Source organism: Xenopus laevis, chromosome 2L (genome assembly GCF_017654675.1).
Source record: "Xenopus laevis strain J_2021 chromosome 2L, Xenopus_laevis_v10.1, whole genome shotgun sequence".
NCBI lineage: Eukaryota > Metazoa > Chordata > Amphibia > Anura > Pipidae > Xenopus > Xenopus laevis.
This window is the reverse complement of record NC_054373.1, coordinates 181428753-181448660: the sequence shown is the minus strand read 5'-3', so window position 1 is coordinate 181448660 and position 19908 is coordinate 181428753. Positions and strand designations below refer to the sequence as shown.

General features: G+C 43.5%; 1 protein-coding gene across 6 annotated transcripts in view; it reads right to left on the bottom strand.

The window, feature by feature from the left end:
- The window catches only part of LOC108705781 (cGMP-dependent 3',5'-cyclic phosphodiesterase-like), a 296620-nt gene that overhangs the window by 6897 nt on the left and 269815 nt on the right, over window positions 1–19908 (bottom strand). For all 6 annotated transcript variants that reach the window (XR_005965535.1, XM_041582772.1, XM_041582771.1 and 3 more), the window contains 9 exons: window positions 13932–13971; window positions 5952–6015; window positions 5178–5256; window positions 4744–4921; window positions 3793–3905; window positions 3564–3641; window positions 1631–1753; window positions 989–1059; window positions 128–250 (listed from right to left, as the gene is read on the bottom strand). Coding sequence is in view for 5 of the 6 variants with exons in the window: in XM_041582772.1 (XP_041438706.1) it covers window positions 128–250; window positions 989–1059; window positions 1631–1753; window positions 3564–3641; window positions 3793–3905; window positions 4744–4921; window positions 5178–5256; window positions 5952–6015; window positions 13932–13971 (869 nt within the window). In the remaining variant the exon portion in view is untranslated. The remainder of the gene's footprint in view (window positions 1–127; window positions 251–988; window positions 1060–1630; window positions 1754–3563; window positions 3642–3792; window positions 3906–4743; window positions 4922–5177; window positions 5257–5951; window positions 6016–13931; window positions 13972–19908) is intronic.

The following is a 19908-nucleotide window of genomic DNA, read 5'->3' as shown; positions in this document are numbered from 1 at the left end:
TTCTCCTATTCCCACACTTGTAATGAAGGTTTCACCATGGAATAAATGAATGTTCCAATAGAGTATTCTATTGGTCAATGTTCCAGCGGTTTAATGAGTGTTGTGTGTGACTGAGAGTGCAACTCACTCCAGGTAATTCCCAAGCTCCAGGTTCTTGTGGAGGAGGAAACAGAAGTGTGAGACAGAGAAGGCATGCATCCAGTTATGGTACGGGGGGTCTCTGTATCCTTTCTTCACCATGAGGCAAAACCTGCAGAAATAGAAATACACTTGTAAGAACAGCAAATTCTATACTAATTAACTTCTAAAGAATGTGGTGGAGAGAGGCAGGCATTTCTGTAGGGTATAATACTAGCAAAGCCCCCACATACACTTTCTTCAAGAGGAGATGGGGTTTTAACTACCTGGGATACTGACACAATTGTATAATGTTCCAATAGCCCATTGAAACTGGCAGTTAGCTACTACTGGTTTAGGGCAGTTACAGTTGCTCAAGAGACATAGAGACATCCCCCACCATCAGTCACAGAATACCAGGATTTAAAAGGCCATCGACTGCTATAGACAAGCCAACTCCATCTATGAGTTGCCATAGAGAGATCAGTCCCACCACACTATGTAGTCTCACAGAGGCAGAGAAAACCCATGATGCACCAGGGCACACCATGTACCCACACTCTACTGGTACAGTCACACACTACCAAACTGTCATTGACCATCAACTGGCAGATAAGCAGTGAGTAGTCCCAGACATTCTCCTGCCACCTGGTCAATAAGCTATGGGTGAGAGTCACATGAGACAATCCTTTGGAGTTCCTGTTGGAAGCAGTCAATCTCATCTTGCCTTCTTGGGAGTTCAGAGTAAAAACCACGGGGATAAGTCAGAATAAGGTGTATGAGGCACCACTAAATACATCTAGCAAGGAACTCTCCATACTCAGTTACTTTGTTTCCTTGTGCAGAACAACAAGTGGCAGGCCATACACACCTAACAAGGGTTGTGCGATCAATCTTGTAGTTGTTGACAAAGCCCATGTCTTCAAACATACTTATGACACACTGTAAAGAGAAGGAAAAATAGAGAGGCCATTATTCACAGATCAAAAGGAAACCTGGAAATGCCATAGATTCCACTGTTAAAGTTAGCATGAGACCTCTTTGTTGAAAGAAAAAGAAAACTTAACCTGAATTCCAGGTCCAGAGGTTGTGCATATGTGTGCTTGAATAATTCCCCCTCACTTACTCTTTGCTTTGCAACTAAACTGGAAAATGTGGCTGTGACAAAGGTGTTAGACCCAAGTGTCCATGATCACGAAAGCTCTAGAGAATCCCATTGTAAATGGGCTCAATATAACAGCCTTCTCATTAGATATAGAATCAATGCCATGGTCCATTCCCATTCCCTGAATATTCTATGTCCTTAATGTTGTCTCACACCTCCCCTTAATGAAACATGGTGCTTCCCTAGGCATGAGTGCTGCCTCACTGCTTACAAAGAAAGGACTCGCTTATGAACACAAGTATGACCTGACTGTGATGTGTGTGGTTATCATCTGTAGCTCACACAATACTCATACAAGAGTAACAAAATTGTGACATATGTCGGAGGGCACTTGGTTTTATTACTCACCATTATGGTATCATCTTCAGGGAGGGATCGGGGGGTGTAGGTAAAACTGGCAAAGTCAGGGTCAATCTGAGACACTGGAATGATGCCATTGCTCTGCAGCTTCTTGGTTTCATCTTCACACACCTAAGAACAACATTAGGTCAATATCCACTGAACGCAGCTAAGGTCTCTGTTATTCTAATGGGCAATTGCCCAAATCTGATTTCACATGCTCAGGCAACCTGCTGTGGATCAGAACATTCTCCCTCCAGCCAAACTGAGGCTCTTTAGTTAGGCTTCAACTAGAACTCCCAGCATCCTCTGCTGCTAAATAACAGTAATGCCCATCACACTGCACAGTCATGTTGTGGCTCTTGCTAGGGAAATGTATTGCCCAAACTGACTCATGTAGTGGCCCATTCCATGAGCAGAGGCCCAAGTACATGTGCAGTTAATTAACTACAGAACAGATAATGTTTCCTCACTTATATAAAGACAGGATATTATTTATTGGGGAATCAAAGCATTTCATATCCCAGTGTATTAGAATTTATCTTCATTCCAATGGCCCTATTTTGCTAATTAAATTCCAATCTGAAGCTGTTTATTGTAGATGCAATCGGGCCTTGTTTCTTTCACACAGATATGGATCTCCTACTGTGTAAATGGAATCTCAGCAGTGAGAGTGCACCTTATATTCATTTATCTGAATAAACAGAGAGATAATAAATTGGGACGGCGGCAGTTTTCCTTTAGTAACACATAAAGACTGTTAATAAGGAATGAAAGTGGCAGCACTGCCCTGTGAGACTCCGTTTTATGATTCTCAGGCAGCTGAGACTTCCCAAGTCATGAAAAAGCTTTGGAGGGGCCAAAGGTTCTGACTAATATAAGAGGTGTTGAGGAGGACAACAGTGTGAGGGAGTGGAGGAATTCTGCAGTGAGTTGCTGAGGAAGCAAAGAGGTTTGAGGGAGTGGAGGAATTCTGAGACAGAGGAAAGTATCTGAGAAGGATGGCAGTTTGATAGAAAGAGGAGAGTTGGTGAGGATGACAATGGTGTCCAATGAAGAAGTGAGTTGGGGAGGAAGCACAGAGGTTTGAAGGAGTGGAGGAATTCTGAGACACAGGACATGAGAAGACAGTTTGATGGGAAGAGGAGAGTTGGTGAGGAACACTACAGTTTCTGAGGAAATACAAAGGTTTTGAGGTCCTGAGTAATAAAACAGGTTTTGAGGAAAAGTAAAGTTATATAGGAAGAAGGGAGTTCCCTCTGAGAGGGGAGATTCAGAAATGGGAGCATGACTGAGAAATTAAAGTTTCCCAAGTTGATGAGAATTTATAAGGAGAGCTAAGAAGCCTGGGGATCCTTTAGGAAGTTCATATAAAGTAGGGGAACCAACTATCATTTTCTGAAATGCTGTTGGCTGAGGTACAGTACAGTACGGAATGGTATCAAGTTTTATTTAAAGGTCATAAACATAGGGCTGTGGCTTTTGGGGTGGTCAAGGATCATTGGTGTCTACAATAATGAGGGAGAAGCAGGGTTGCCTTGGCACTGCTGTGTGGTATGAGGTTACTTTAGTTACCTGCTTATTAACCCTACTATGTATTGGATGGGGGGTTACAAGTATAAGCTGGCATGCACCATTATTTATAGCAGACTCTCAGGGATTGAAGCCCCTTCATTAAATTTAATTCCATTGCCCTTTAGCTGTAGCACGCTCCTGATGAATCCATCTTTGTGTGCAGCGAGTGGGAATGATAGAGGGTCATTGTATCAGACTGTAGGGCAGCCTGTGTGTTTTGTGCAGCACAAGAGAACATTTTGCCTCTCACCAGAGCACAAGTCAGTCAGTGTCCTGATTATTTAGGGTTATATGTATCTCATGTGCTCCTTAGAGGCTACACAGGCTTCTACCAGCAACACTAATTAAATGGGATAATAATCGTTACCTTCATGTGATACATCATCATTTCATTCGCCAAGTGACTTCGGAACTGAGCCTCCCGGACCTGCTTGTACAACAGCGACTGGGGGAAGGGAAGAATAAGAGGAACTTCAATTAATTGGACAACATTTGGGCTAAACGGACTGAATAAAAATAGGGGAGATGATTACATGAAACCCTAAAGTGGGCGATCATGTGATGAAAGGATATTGGACAGGACGGGTGGAGCTTACATGAGCAATGCTGATTCCACAATAGATGGAGAAAGCTGTAGCCAAGTCCTCATCAAACTTAGTGAAGCCAGGGCCATTAATTTTATTGACCAGTTCTGCCACACCAATGACCTCTGTACAGGAGAAACAAGTTGTGTGTCACACTTTCATAGGTGCCCAAAACCCCCAAACACTAGGTTTATTTCATTCCTTGAAACCCCATTCTGTTCTTAGCACTTTGGCTGAGTCTAAGTCTACTGTCTATGTGCCGGGGCATTTAATGTGTATAGAACCTTTATAGTGATTGGCAACTTCAACTTCAAAGTAAAGTCTTAGATGTTTTTGCGACTCTGTCAAACTGATCAGGACTATAAGGAAAAACATACACAACAGCCTGTTGGTGTTAAACTGGCTTGAGACCCCCACTTATCTCCATGTGTTGCCATAGAATTGCCCTTTTCGACAAACATTTCCCTAGACCCAGCTGGCCAGAAATGACTCTTAAACAAGTGCCCAAAAGTTACTCCTAGACTGGAGAAGTCTATGTCTAAAAGAACAGAATCAATAAACCATTAACTATTCCTCCAAGTGAAGTTTATCACCGTCACAGTAGGTCCCGTCCCATAAAACTATGTCTTAAACCACCCCAGAGGCTGCTTCCTTTATGCAAGTCACAGAATGTTTAGTCTCATCTTGGAGAGGCCACCAGAATGAGCACAAGCCTGGTGAGGTCACCAAGTAAGCAGATGTTTGGCCACCTACCAACTCTAATTTAATCACCTGGTCCTGGCCAAGGACTGGATCATAATGGAGGCCTATGGAGTCCTCAGCTAACAGGATTTCTATGTTTCCACATAGATATCTGACAGATTGTTGGCCAGATACTGGTGGGATAGGCTTCTGGGAAGGCCCATACCTGGAGGGTCCAAGGCTAACTAATAGTGTGTGTGACTGAACCAGAGTGTAACTTACCGTTACTTTCATTTTTAATAGGGAAGCACAAGATATTGCGAGTCCTGAATCCTGTGCTGTCGTCCACCCCCCGGTAGAAGAGCGGATGTGAATAGGCATCCTTAATGTTCAGGATCTGGCCTGTGGTGGCCACATGGCCGGCTATACCCTGGTCTGCTGGAATTCTTATCTCGTAGCTCTGTAAGGCAAATGTTTAGAGAGTACATTTAACAACATATATAATAACACTGTGATCAACGTTATACCAACATTATGTACTTTCCCTTTAAATTTAGCCCAAAGCAAAAACATCGCTATGAACTGTTTACTGCTTTAAATACTGTTGCTGGGGGGGCAAATAAACTGCTGTTTGTTTCCAGGATTAGAGGTAACCAATCAGGGTGCTTGTTACAGAGCCTTAATGCAGGGTCCCCAGGATTCATTTAATATCTCACCTCGTCATCAACGACCCCTCCGTCAAACACTTTGGCTACGAGCTCGTGACTCTGCCGCTCCAACAGGAACACTGAGCATCTGCCAGGAGAGGGGAACAGCAGTTCAAGGGTTAAACGGCACAGTCCATTTGTGGCTTAGGAGGGGGGGCAGCGAGAACAAACAGAGCAAAGAGAAGTTTGATGGAAAGATGGGGGGGTTGTGGGAGCTTACAGTCTAGGAATGAGGCAAAGCAGAGGATTATGGGATGTTTCATAATGCTGCCTCATATAATGAATCTTTCCGGTTGCACTGAATCTGGCCAACCAATGTAACACTGACACACACATACAATATACATATATATAAACACAGGGCCCCAGGGTCTGTACAGCCAGTGTCAAATCTGGGGCCTGGCCTTAACCCCTCAAACATCCCATAGGTGTTTCACCAATTCATTAGGCTTTTTGCCTTTAAAGCCCTAAGTCTCAATTGGAAAATAAAAGAAATTAAAAAAAATACTTTAATTTTCTATTCCATACAGCTGCTGAACTACAACTTCAGCATCCCATGATGCTTTGATTATTATTTGAATTTTCAGTGCAACAGCTGGAGCATTGCAGGTTGAACATTCCTGTGCCCCGGAGTTTGTTCATTATCCTGCTTTTGCTTAAAGGCATAACAACCCGGATCACAGGTCTATCAACACAATGTTGCAGAATCAGATGCAGAAGAGCTTGCAGTCCAGTGTAGGGTTGCAGACATTGAGATTTGGGTAGAGCGTATGATTTACGTACATTTCTGCATTGCTGAGATTTCTGGCCTCTGTGATGATTTCCTGGAGAAGGACGGACACATCGTCTGGAATGAAAGAGGAGAGAGAGGAGTGTTAGCTCTTGGGTTACACACAGTGTGCATCAGGTAAGACAAATCCCGGCTGTTGGCTTATAGAGATGGATATTCTGCCGTCGTGTCATGCACAAAGGGGAAACACTGCTGTGTAAGAATTAGTTCCTGCATTTATTCAGTCTAACAGAGAAAAACTTTTTGGGGAAAGGAGCTGGAGTCCCATATTCTCTGCCCTACATACACCAATTCATTTCTACTGAGCCGAGTCCACATAACAGAGCCACGTGCAGGCCACATCTTCACTCCTGTTACTCTGCACTGGCTTTGCCTGTCATTGGTTTAAGGCAGAACATCCCATTAGGATTTAGTCAATTCACCTCTAGGTGGAGCCAAACTCCAGTGGTTGTTCATCAAGACACATGAAAAGTAAGTGCTGCATTTGCACTGTTTTGCACCTATGTGACAAATGAATGGCTCCATAGTAGGTTTATAAGAATCTATATTCATTTGCTTTGTTATGTCCTTGGGGAGGAAAGTACCCTAGTGTGTGTGTGAGAATATGACAGGAATATTAGATTGTAAGCTCTGCTGCAGCAGGGACTGATGGGAATGATGTCTAATCTCTATACAGTGCTGTGAAATATGTTGGCATAATGAAGAGAACGATAGTTATGGGTATTTGGGTGACATGGAGCATGAACAGGAGGTAGGTAGGCAGCAGGAACACAGTGGGGCACTCCTGAGTATTTACAGATTCCAGGCTTTTTGCCTTTGGTTCTGGGTTTATTTTCTCCCTTTTCATCTCTCCATCCGTATCTAATCTCCTGCACCGCCCAGCAATGAGTCTCCTGCACCCACAAGAGTGTCCTGCACCGGTCCGCACCGCCCGGCAATGAGTCTCCTGCACCGCCCAGCAATGAGTCTCCTGCACCGCCCAGCAATGAGTCTCCTGCACCGCCCAGCAATCAGTCTCCTGCACCGCCCAGCAATGAGTCTCCTGCACCGCCCAGCAATCAGTCTCCTGCACCGCCCAGCAATCAGTCTCCTGCACTGCCCAGCAGCCCGGGGGCAACAATGAGCCAGGCAGTGTCCCTGAACAAAATCACTAGTGGCTTCCCACACATTCCTCCTCATTGTACCAGGGGAGCAAATAATGTCTCACAAATAATGTTTTCTTTTAGCTTGGCGGGGGGGGGGGGTGTATATCTTATAGACAGTCACTGGGTAGGACTAGAACACACTCATTGCAGTTCATTAAGGGGCAACAAATTTGCACCCATTAATAGTATAAAGGAGGGCAGAACTGAAGCTTGGGGACATGCAAGGACAATACATATAATATACTGAGTACATTTTCCTTTAAAGGGGTGGTTCACCTTTAAGTTAACTTTTAGTATGTTAAAGAATGTCCAATTCTAAGCAAGTTTTCAATTTATTTTGTATAGTGTATGAATTTATTTGCCTTCTTCTTCTGACTCTTTCCAGCTTTCAAATAGGGGTCACTGGCCCATCTAAAAAACAAATGCTCTGTAAGGCTACAAATGTGTTGTTATTGCTACTTTTTATTCCTCATCTTTCTATTCAGGCCTCTCCTATTCATATTCCAGTCTCTTATTCATATCAATGCATGGTTGCTAGGGGAATTTGGACTCTGGCAACCAGATGGCTGAAATTTCCAACTGGAGAGCTGCTGAATAAAAAGCTAAATAATAAAAAATGAAAACCAATTGCAAATTGTCTCAGAGTAATTCTCTCTACATCATACTAACAGTTAATTTAAAGGTGAACAACCCTTTCATAGAACTGCTCTGGCGGTCCCCAGGCCCCTCCTTTCCAGCCTCACTGATCTCTATACAACAGAGCTCACAGCCTCTTCTATTTATTACAGTCCAGAGGTGGTTAAACCCCCCATTCCTGAGGAACGGATATGGATGGACCCCCAGGGAGTAGAAGTATTAGAGGCCGCAGGACACACAGACATATAAACACTGAAATTAAACTTTTCCAATAAGGAGGCTGCCTGGCGGTGCGGCAAATAAATACCAGTTGGTGCCACAGGGCAGAGGCTTCTGCGTCAGGATCCGAATATAAGAATTGGGGGGGGCACATTCTGTATCACGTCACACACTGTCACTTTGGCATTAGTAGAACAGAAAAGATAAAATCTGAAGCTTTTTCAGAAGTAATAAGGTCAATCTCCAGCTGCTTGTGTTGGTACCAACTCACTGGGCAGGGTCTCTCCATTTACTGTAAAGGTGTAAAGGTGATGCTCTCGTCCCACCCATGCACTGGGGATCAGGTGATTTCACTGGCCCAGAACATTTCTGAGCCATAATCCTCCGAGCTGCGAGTGCATCAGCAGGGTCCAAGAGATTATCATTGAAGTCAATGGAGGGGCAACTCACAGTGTCTTGCTGCCTGCCCACTGAGCTGGCAATCACATTGGCGGCAGCAAATAGTCAGGATTGGGTGGTCTCTTTGGATCTGTGTGGGTTAATAGTACCCAGGTGCCCGTGGCAATGTACAAAGCCTACTGATAATACAAGTAGCAATGTATATGTTATACAATATCAATCCGAATGGAGTTTGTGTGTTTAAAGGAGAAGGAAAGGCTAAAACTAAGTAAGTCTTATCAGAAAGGTCTACATAAATACACCAGTTAACCCTCAAAGTAATGCTGCTCTGAGTCTCCTCTGTTAAAAGAAACACCACATTTCTTTCCTTCTATTGTGTACTCATGGGCTTCTGTATCAGACTTCCTGTTTTTATCTTAAACCTCCAGGGCTTGGGCTTGAGCATGCTCAGTTTGTTCCTCTCTCTCTCCCTCCTAAATTCTCTGCTGTAATCTGAGCCCAGAGCTATAAGTGAGCAGGGATAGACTCAGGCAGGCCCGCATTTATGGCGAGGCCACAAAGACCTGGGCCTAGGGCGGCAGAATATTAGGGACAGAATCCCCAACACGGCTCCCCAGCACTCTGGCAGCGCTCCAGTGTTGGCGCACATGCTCGCTCGCACCAGTGGTGGTAAGTGGGTGGGCGCTAGGACCGTGTGGCCGGGTGCAAGGACCATGCGGCCTTGGGCGCCCGCCCACTAAATCCGGCAGGAAGTGATGTCACACCAAACTAATATGGCAGCTGCTATCCTAAGCAGAGAGAACTTCTAGAGCTGTTTACTCAGGTATGGTAAAGCATTCCGCAGGATAAATATAGTGTTATAGCTTCTACTATTGTGGCTAATCTATTGGTTATAAACTGCCTCGGTAGCTTTCTTTCTTCTTTAAGGGGGGATATGGCCCCCTGCCCAAACACCTACCTGTCCGAATTCTAACATTACTGACCAGATACGCTGAAATGAAACTGATACTAAGGAATGAAATCAGATGTTTCCTGGCACATATCAGACTCACTGGTTCTCTTCATCAGAGCACACAGTATGGCAGATCCTACTCATATTTACACATAGGGATAAGGGAGGTCTCCTTTGCCAGATGAGCCCAGTAATCAGATTGTACAAGAAAAAGCCAATATCAGTGGAATTATTAGTCCCAGATAGTCAGGGGGGAATCTCGCAAAAGGGCAAAAATTCATTGAAGTCAAAGGGTGGTTTTCTGTGACGAAATCTGGCGGAAAATGTTGCCCATCGCTAGTCCCAGACAATATCTAATATGATGTAAATGTATGTTTTTCAGACTTTCAATTAACCAGCCCTGTAAAGAGCCACAGTTATACGTCACCTTGGATTTAGATGGGCTATGAGACTACTTCAGGCCTGGGACTACTCAATCCCCACCCCGTCCAACCGCCAGCCAATACTTACCTCTTTAAGGGTAATAAGTATGAGCAAGGATTTAGTAAAGGAAAAGTAATTCCCCCTATGTTTTTGAGTCCTAGCACCCCTGTCCCTCTGCCCCTCAACCACATCGCTGACACTTGTCCCAGGTACTTGTTCTCTACAGGCAGAACTGCGCAGTGTGGTTGGCGGCCATCTTTGACAGCATTGCATCCAATAGGCTCCCTGGCAGTAATAGCCAAACAAGAGCTTACACCCTGCAATCTAATCTGCTCCTGGCTCCTCTTCTGCCTCCATACACTGTGGCACCCAACACTTCAGGGCAACTCTATGGTTTTTTAAAGTTCTATTGGTACTTCTGAAGAGGGAAGAGAGAAGAACTAGATATTACTCGGCCCACAGCAATTTATTTTTCAGGCCCCCAAAATGGCCTGTTTTACCAATATTTTTTGAAATTGTATATGAATTAGGGTCTCATGGGGCCCCTATAAATGCTGGTCCCCCCCTGCAGAAGCAGGGTCGGCTTCCTCTGTAGTTACACCCCTGGGGTTAAAGGAACAGTAACACCAAAAAATTAAAGTGTTTTACAGTAATGAAAATATCATGTAGTGTTGCCCTGCACTGCTAAAACTGAACTGTTTCTGCTTCAGAAACACTACTATAGTTAAAAAGCTAAAAAGCTTGTTTATATAAACTATAGTAGTACTTATCTGTTATCTACTGTGTATCCTGTGCTTGATTGGCTGCCCCCATGGCTACACAGCAGCTTGTTTATATAAACTATAGTAGTACTTATCTGTTATCTACTGTGTATCCTGTGCTTGATTGGCTGCCCCCATGGCTACACAGCAGCTTGTTTATATAAACTATAGTAGTACTTATCTGTTATCTACTGTGTATCCTGTGCTTGAATGGCTGCCCCCATGGCTACACAGCAGCTTGTTTATATAAACTATAGTAGTGCTTCTGAAACAAACACATCAGTTTTACCAGTGCAGGGCAACACTACATTATATACTACAATTTGTTATTATATATATATTCTCAATATTCTTTGGGGATGGTGCACGTTCTGCAATGGCCACTTCCCATTGGCAAACAGTGTAATGCGAAATTGAACAGCACCATCGACTTGGTGCTGTTCAATTTCGCAGATATATCCTGTATACCGTATATTTTACATTCACAAACTTAAGCGCAATCAGTTGAAAAAGTTTATGAAAGTGTCACTTTTGGTGGCCACATTTAATTCTCCAATAAAGAGGTCTCAGGGGCAAAATAAGGTTGGCAGCACTCGCACAGGCCTCTATTAGCCGTGTCTGCTCAGTAATTGCAGATCTGATGAATTTGTCCTGCTGCGAGCGGCTAAATGAGTCATTGGGATGGATCCTCACAGCACCAGCGGCTTCTCACTCACCTGACACCATTACTCATCAGTCACATTCATTATTTCCCTATATCAACAGAAGTCATAAGAGTCTGAATTACTGCTCCACTTATTATTGTAGGGGCTCCTAAATACATTCTTATTAATGACTTTGTTTGGCTTTGTGATTTCCCTCTATCCCAGCCTGAACCCAAGAGCATGTGCAACTCATCACCATCACTCTCCCTCCCATCAAACCATGTGTGACCCCTTATCCATCTTCCCATCATGTCCTTTTACCCCCAACATTAGCTTCCCTCAATCCACCTTGTCCTTTTACCCCCACATTAGATTCCCTCAACACACCTTGTCCTTTTACCCCCAGAATTAGCTTCCCTCAATCCACCTTGTCCCCTTACCCCAACATTAGCTTCCCTCAACCCACCTTGTCCTTTTAACCTAACATTAGATTCTTTCATCCCACCTTGCCTTTTTACACCCAACATTAGCTTCCTGATCCCCACCATGTCCCCTTATTCCCAACATTAGCTTTCTTCATCCCACCTTGTCATTTTACCCCCAACAGTTGCTTCCCTGATGCCCACCATGTCCCCTTACCTCCAGCATTAGCTTCCTTCGTCCCACCTTGTCCTTTTACCCCCAACATTAGCTTCCCTCAGCCCACCTTGTATTTTAACCCCCAACATTAGCTTCCCTCAGCCCACCTTGTCCTTTTACCCCCAACATTAACTTCCCTGATCCAACCTTGTCCCCTTACCACCAGAATTAGCTTCCCGGAGCCCACCATGTGCCCTTTCCCCCAACATTAGCTTCCCTGATCCCACCTTGTCCACTTACCCCCAAAATTAGCTTCCCTCAACCCACTTTATCTTTTTACCCTAACATTGGCTTCTTTCATCCAACCTTGTCTTTTTACCCCTAACATTAGCTTCCTGATCCCCACCATGTCCCCTTACCCCCAACATTAGCTTCCTTCATCCCACCTTGTCTTTTTACCCCCAACATTAGCTTCCTTCATCCCACCTTGTCTTTTTACCCCCAACATTAGCTTCCCTCAACCCACCTTGTCTTTTTACCCCCAACATTAGCTTCCTTCATCCCACCTTGTCTTTTTACCCCCAACATTAGCTTCCTTCATCCTACCTTGTCTTTTTACCCCCAACATTAGCTTCCTTCATCCCACCTTGTCTTTTTACCCCCAACATTAGCTTCCCTCAACCCACCCTGTCCCCTTACCCCCAACATTAGCTTCCTTCAACCCCTTCTTGTCCTTTTACCCACAACATTAGCTTCCCTCAATCCCACCTTGTCTTTTTACCCACAACATTAGCTTCCTTCATCCCACCTTGTCTTTTTACCCCCAACATTAGCTTCCTTCATCCCACCGTGTCCGTTTACCCCCAGTATTAGCTTCTCTGATCCATGTGTGCCTCTGCCCTAATGGAGGGATCATTTATTTAGTGCCACTGGGCTATTGTGCCATGCGGTGGATACAGCAGCAGTATCACAACACTCTGGAAAGTTCAGGACCTCATTTGCCCTTAAATCTGGCAACTTTTCCAGGACATCACACACAATGCAGTGCAGGCGGGTGGTGCATGATGTGACGCTACAATGGAGGTGACGTACACACATGCACTTATTTCCCGGCTTTATGGTGTTTGGAAGAAGGGAAAATTATACGTTTGCAAAAAAAGCTCAAATGGAACATTTTAATCGCAGGTTTTATTTCCCACTGACCAAACGTGGTTGCCATGGAGACCAGCACAGAGCATATGCTGGTTATTTAAGAGGTCCATGTATATAAATAGGCAGGAGCTGAATATAAGTATTATCATAGGCTGAGACTCAACGTAAAACCTGCACAGAAAGAGACTCACTGACCTGTTATTACAGGGCTTCATCCCGCCAGTCACCCCCGCGCACTTTATACTCACTTAGTGGCACTTACACTGTAGCTGCAAATGTAATGGCGCCACCTAGAGGTGACTTCATACGGTTATGCTTTCATTGTATATACTGCAGATCAAGGGGAAATAAGCAAATTCTGATTTTGGTCCCAGTGATAATGTGGGACGTCACCAACTTTCAGTGACAGTAAGTAAATAATTATCCATTGGCAAAAGAATCAAGCAAATAAGTAGCACAGCGAGGCCATCTTACTTACCTTTCCCAGGTGTCCCTAGCACAGACTTAGGCTCATGTCTGCTTAATCCAAATATTGTACTAAAGGGAACATGACTCCCCAGTGCAATAAGGGGAGCACAAGTTAGTGGTCATATAAAAAGCACTTGTTTCTGGAGTGTGTGTGGGACACGCTGGATAAAAAGTCCAACACAAGGAGCAGAACACAGGACTGGGGGTGCAAGTCACTTCTGTTCTTACCTACTGCAGCTTGTGCCCCCTGAATTGGGGTGGAATATGGGACACCTACATGACTCCCCCTGTCTGCTCCTCATGAATACAACACTGCTAAAGTCAGACAGCCCTGTATTCATGGGACAAACATTGTGCTATGTTGTAGAGTGCAGAGACCTGCAGTTATTCTTCTACCTGTAGGGCAGGGTGCAAAGTGCACAAACCATGGCAGATAGCCCACGTTTATTTATTATCTCCTGCAGGTAAAATGAATGACTCTTTCTTTTCCCATTACCCTAAAGCATTGGCAGACTATCTTCCTGGATTATACCTTGCGTAATGGTGTTGTAAGAAAACAGTAGTACAAAACCAAAGTGGAAAATGCAAAACTCACCCAAGTGCGTGAAGAGGTTTTTGGCCACTTGCAGAAGAGCCTGTGGAAGAAGAAACATCAGTAACATCATACGCAGAGTATTTTGTGTGCAGCTGTGAGTTACACACAGGGCAATGCTAAGGAAAGGGTTGGGCTGTGTTAAAAGGAATGCTATGATAAACGTGATAATGATGATGAGGATGATAGAGGGTAAGGGGGTGTTGGAGACCTCAGAACATTGGTCGGTTAAATGTCCCTTTGGCTCAGACTAATTAAATACAGAAGTGGAGTCTCCAATGAGATATCAGCTCATCACCTTTACTTATCTTTTAGTATGTTATAGAATAGCCAGTTCTTAGCAACATTTCAATTGGTCTTCAGCTTTCTACCAGGCCTTCTCCTATCCATATCCCAGTCTCACATTCAAACCACCTGGTTGCTAGGGTAGTTTGGACTATAGTAATCAGATAGCTACTGAAATTCGAAACTGAAGAGCGCCTGAACAAAGAACTAATTAACTCAATAACTCACAAATAATAACTAAATGAAGACCAACTGCAAATTATCTCAGATTGTCACTCTCTAAAAAGTAATATAAATTAATATGAACAGCCCATTATGAGGCATACAGGGCTTTTTATGAACAACCCAACGGAATGGAAACGACACTGTAATATTATCACACAGATTCTCGTGTCTTTATTCCATTTGTGTGACTTTGCCACATGTTTTTGATGAATGATAAATAAATAAGTCACCCAAATCTGATTTATCTCCCTTTATTTGTAGCAGTGATACACAGCGACCCCATGAAGCAGAGAGGGAATGAGAGTTGTGGTTCAGTTCTCATGAATGCTATGGGCAACGGCCCTGCTCTTGAGGTTGCCATGTGTCAGGCTTGTGATTTGTGGCATGAAACACGGCTAATTCCGAGGAATTGGAACTATCCCCATTAACAGACTGTATATGTGCTGCTGAGATACTGTGCTGGAGCAGATTCCATGGACAATCATAGGGTACCTTCAGTTCATGGGACGGTTGTATATAGTGATGAGTGAATTTGTCCCATTTCCCCTGAAAAATTTGTGAAAGTCTGGAAAAATTCGCAAAATGCATTGAAGTCAAAAGGCGTCGATATAATTTTGAAAGCAGCAATTTTTATGTGCGCGACAATTTTTATACAACTTTTTGGTCACATCGACTTTTTTCACCGGCAAATTTTTGCAGCAGTTTCATGAAAAAATTCGCAGGTGGCGAAATGCAGAAATTCCCCACGAATATGCGCCTGGCGAGTAAATGTGCCCATTACTGGTTGTAATGAGTAGGAGTATCAGCACATGGGTCTCATACATAGAACCCAATTCAGCAGTCTTTAGAACACTCAGCATGCGGGTGAGTCTTGTGTTTTATCCCAAATACTTGCCATTGGCTGGAGTAGTTGATACAAAGGGGGGAATTTAATATGGTCGATAACACAAAATTAATTTGCAATGTGAAAAAATTCGCCTTTGTGAACACTTTGCCCTTGTGTGACAGTAGGATAGAGATTGCGAATTTTATAGTTTGCAATAGCGAGCTGTGCATGTAATAAAATTTTGCAATCGCAAATCATTGGGAAACTTGTGAACGTTCGCAGTGAATGTTATAAAATTTTGGAATTACAAAACCTTTTTTGCAACAAAATATTTAAGGAAACTCCAGAGCAGCTACTAAAGTTCCGCAATTAAGATTCGCAATGAATTAAAATTTTGCAATGACAAAACCTTTTTTGCAACAAAATATTTAACGAAACTCCAGAGCAGCTACTAAAGTTCCGCAATTAAGATTCGCAATGAAATAAAAGCCTGATGAAGACTATTACATTGCGACGGGCGAATTTGTATTTGCAAAGATTTTACACTTTAATAATTCTAATACAGTTCCCCCATGAGGGGCAATGTAATTAAAAGTCACAAGCGTTATTTAAAATGGCGCCTTGGCGAATGTTTAGCGCTGCTCGCAATGTAAAATCACATTGTGCTAAGCAAAGGTTTAGTGTTAACACCCGCTCTGGAGTTTCGTTAAATATTTTGTTGCAAAAAAGGTTTTGCCATTGCAAAATTTTATTACATCCACTGCGAACGTTCGCAAGTTTCCCAATGAAGTCGTCAAAAAGGACTCAAACATGGCTGCCAGTGTCGGACTGGCCCACCGGGAGACTAGGAAAAGTCCGGTGGGACCAGGTGTCAGTGGGCCCTCCTGCTTCTAACCATTTGTCCTATTTCATGGCCATTCCCTATTTCTATAAGAACAAAGAGGCTAAATAGTTTAAAGTATGTATGGAAAAAAGACTAGGAGAATAGAGGTTGAGTGAGCAGAGGAAAAATAATAATAGTACTGAGAGTGGGCCCCTGGAATAAGAATAACTGGTGGGCCCCTGGTCAAAGGTTTTTGGGTGGGCCCCTGGTATCCCAGTCCGACACTGATGGCCGCCAACATTCGCAATCGTCTTTGTGCAGGTTTTTTGCACTAGCGAAACATATTTCATTCCCCCATAGAGTCCTACAGGGATTATTGAATATTGTCTCTGCATAACATTCTCCACTAGGTGTCGCCAGATGCCCAACGCTGTGCCGCAGCCTCACCTGTAACGCGCATTTCTTGCACATCTGAAACACCTGCAGTATCTGAGATCCCATCTGTGCGGCTGTTTCCCTGAGTCGTCCCAGGGGCTTCAGTTGTGGCACAGCTTGGCCAGACTTCCCCACACACAGCTCTTGTGCCAGGATAAAGCCTCGCTATTTGTCACAAACACAGGATTTCTTACGTGCCATTGGACACATAGCTGCAGGCTTTCAGCATGGGCAGAATACAGCCCTCCAGCAGTTAAAGGGGAACTATAGTGAAAATGAAAATTTAATATAAGCTTCATCATACTGAAATAAGAAACGTTAAATACAATCAATTAAATATTCTGCATTGTTTCTGAAATAATCAAGTTTATCTTCACTATTCCTCTCTCAGCATCTGTTTCTCTTCATTCTGTCTTCATGCAGCAGATGTATGTATTAGAGCTCACTCTATTAAAATCACCAGACATCATGTCTCTCTACATGCAGAATTTGTGCAAAAGGCAGTTATTTTGTTAGATTTTGTTTGTACTGGAATCAGTTATTTGAGTGAGCTCTAATTCATCTGCTAGGCAAAAGGAGCCCCCCTATAAGATATATTGGATCTAACTGTCAATGAATATCTGACACCCAACTGCTGCATGAAGAGAGAATGAAGAGAAACAGATGCTGAGAGAGGAATAGTGAAGATAAACTTGATTATTTCAGAAACAATGCAGAATTTTCAATTAATTGTATTTAGAACGTTTCTTATTTCAGGATGATGAAGCTTATATTAAATTTTTATTTTCACAATAGTTCTCCTTTAAATAAGCATCTCCTGCTGTTCCCTGAGACTTTGTCCTTGGCAACTGGATGGAGTGCAAGCTCTGTGTCACTAATAAATAATACTGGAGAGAGATGGTCATGGTCTCAAGGTGACCTTAGCACCCACCAGCAGCACCCGGCCAATTAGCACTGCACCCTTCAGACGTCTCCCCTTCCATTTTGAGGACTCGTTTGCATTGTATCGCTCTTCCTACCTCTCGCTTTGCTAATCCCCCCGCTCCATAAAGTGTAATTAGTTTTCCATTAATACCTTGATTATAAATGCTGTCACCCTGAGTGGAGACAGGACACCCCCATCTGAGGCTGATGGAGAGGAAGAAAGAGGAGGCGGCAGAAGTTAATTACAAACATGATTCCATAATGACTTCATATACTCATTGACTTGTCGTGTGTTCATTGTGTAGTTATTATTCGGATGTGTCTGTAATCCAATCTAATACATATATTTATATATACTGTATATATATATATATATATATATGAGCAAGAAAACTAAGTGGTGCCAAATTGCATTTAGCTGTTGCCACAAAAGAAAACGGATCTTCTATGGGGGGTCAACCTGATTGAGCAGACGGAGATGTCATGTGACCCAGCTGCCCAGTAGCGTTGGGATAACCTGCACATTGTGTTGGACACATTCACTGGGGCGTAAGAAACAAAGGTCTTTCCCCATGTGAATCTAGAATATTTACAACTCAAATGTCAACTGCCAACTCCAATGGGAACAGAAATGTGATGTGTGAAAGTTCCTCAAGGGCAAAGGCTGCTGCAGGTCTAGTAACCCATAGCAACGAATTAGCAGGCTGCTCCTGATTGGCTGCTATGGTGCCCCCCAGTTTGTGAGGTGTTAGTGATCTGCAGAGAGACAATCTAACAATGACACAGAAAATAAAGCTGTTGTTGTTATTATATGAAGATCCTTAAATTCCCCTGGCTCCCCCCCAGCCATGTTTCTTTCAGTTCAATTAGTGGAACATGAAATCCGTTACTCGCCTGAGTGACTGACACATTCTGTGCCGATTTTACAGCATCGCACCCCCCGGGGTCTCTCATCCCCTGCAAGACTAGAAATCATTCCTTCTATCTGCTGAGCTTGTTATTTCCATAGGAAACGACTGAGGCAAAGTCTCTTCCAGCACCTGGGACTTTGGCTCATCATTAGTTGTCACCTCCCCCCCCCCCCCCCGTGACTTTGCTCCAATGTTTTACGGATCACAGGCCACAATACTTTTAATTAAAGCTGTCATTATCTGGGTATATTATAAATAAACAACTTTTTTGTGCATTGGAAGGAGATACTGACATCTGTGAAACCCAATGGGCCCATTTATTTTATCTGTCATTCTGTGTAACTGCTCTGTCCTTACTACTGATCCAATGGGGGTACACGGAGCACTCACCCCAAATCTCCCCCTAACTGACCTTCAGACTGGGCCCCCTTAGCTCATAACAAGGTTACAGATATATAGAAACATTAGGTAACAGTCACCCTGCTATAGTTCCAGGGGTACCCAGGGTACAAATAAGCACTCACCCCAAATCTCCCCCTAACTGACCTTCAGACTGGGCCCCCTTAGCTCATAACAAGGTTACAGATATATAGAAACATTGGGGTAGTCACCCTGCTATAGTTCCAGGGGTACCCAGGGTACAAATAAACACTCACCCCAAATCTCCCCCTAACTGACCTTCAGACTGGACCCCCTTAGCTCATAACAAGGTTACAGATATATAGAAACATTGGGGTGTCGCCCTGCTATAGTTCCAGGGGGACCCAGGGTACAAATAAACACTCACCCCAAATCTCCCCCTAACTGACCTTCAGGCTGGGCCCCCTTAGCTCATAACAAGGTTACAGATATATAGAAACATTGGGGTAACAATCAGCAACTCAGGAACTCTATTACTTGTCCATTAAATACAGGGCCACACACAGCAAGTTGCTTGTTCATTACAAAACATGAGCTGATGAAGTTATTCTATATTAATGGTGCAGTGAGGATAAAACAATGTGTTTATATATGTGATACCTCTCAGCAATGCAGCACTGTACTTATATGCAACTTGATATAAAATGATTGAATAATAATAAATCAGAGAACAAATAATGGGATTATGTGAAACTAACCCTGGTCTTTATCTGAAAACTGCTCCGACACTCGTGCTGAGTTTATTTACTTGCTGTGAGACTGATGTAGTGACACGTGGAAGAGGCGTTTGCATAAGAAGAAGTCGGTTAATTACAGTGATACCTTCGTTACCGGCAGTTAGGAGTTTGGCTGTTTTCAGAATCCTCCATCTCTGTCTATTAAACATGCACACGGACTGGGGTTAAAGGGGAACTATCAGGAAAATGAATACATAATCTAAATTTCATCTCATGAAAATAATGAACTTTGTAATATAAATCACGTTCCCCTCCCAGCAATCTGTGTTTCTGCATGCATGAGTCGGAGTCTGATTTCTATTGACAGGTCAGATTGACAGCTGGGTGCTCCCTGGATAATGTTTCAGGGTGAAGGAGTGCGATCACCACAGAAAAATCCACTTTCTATTCATTT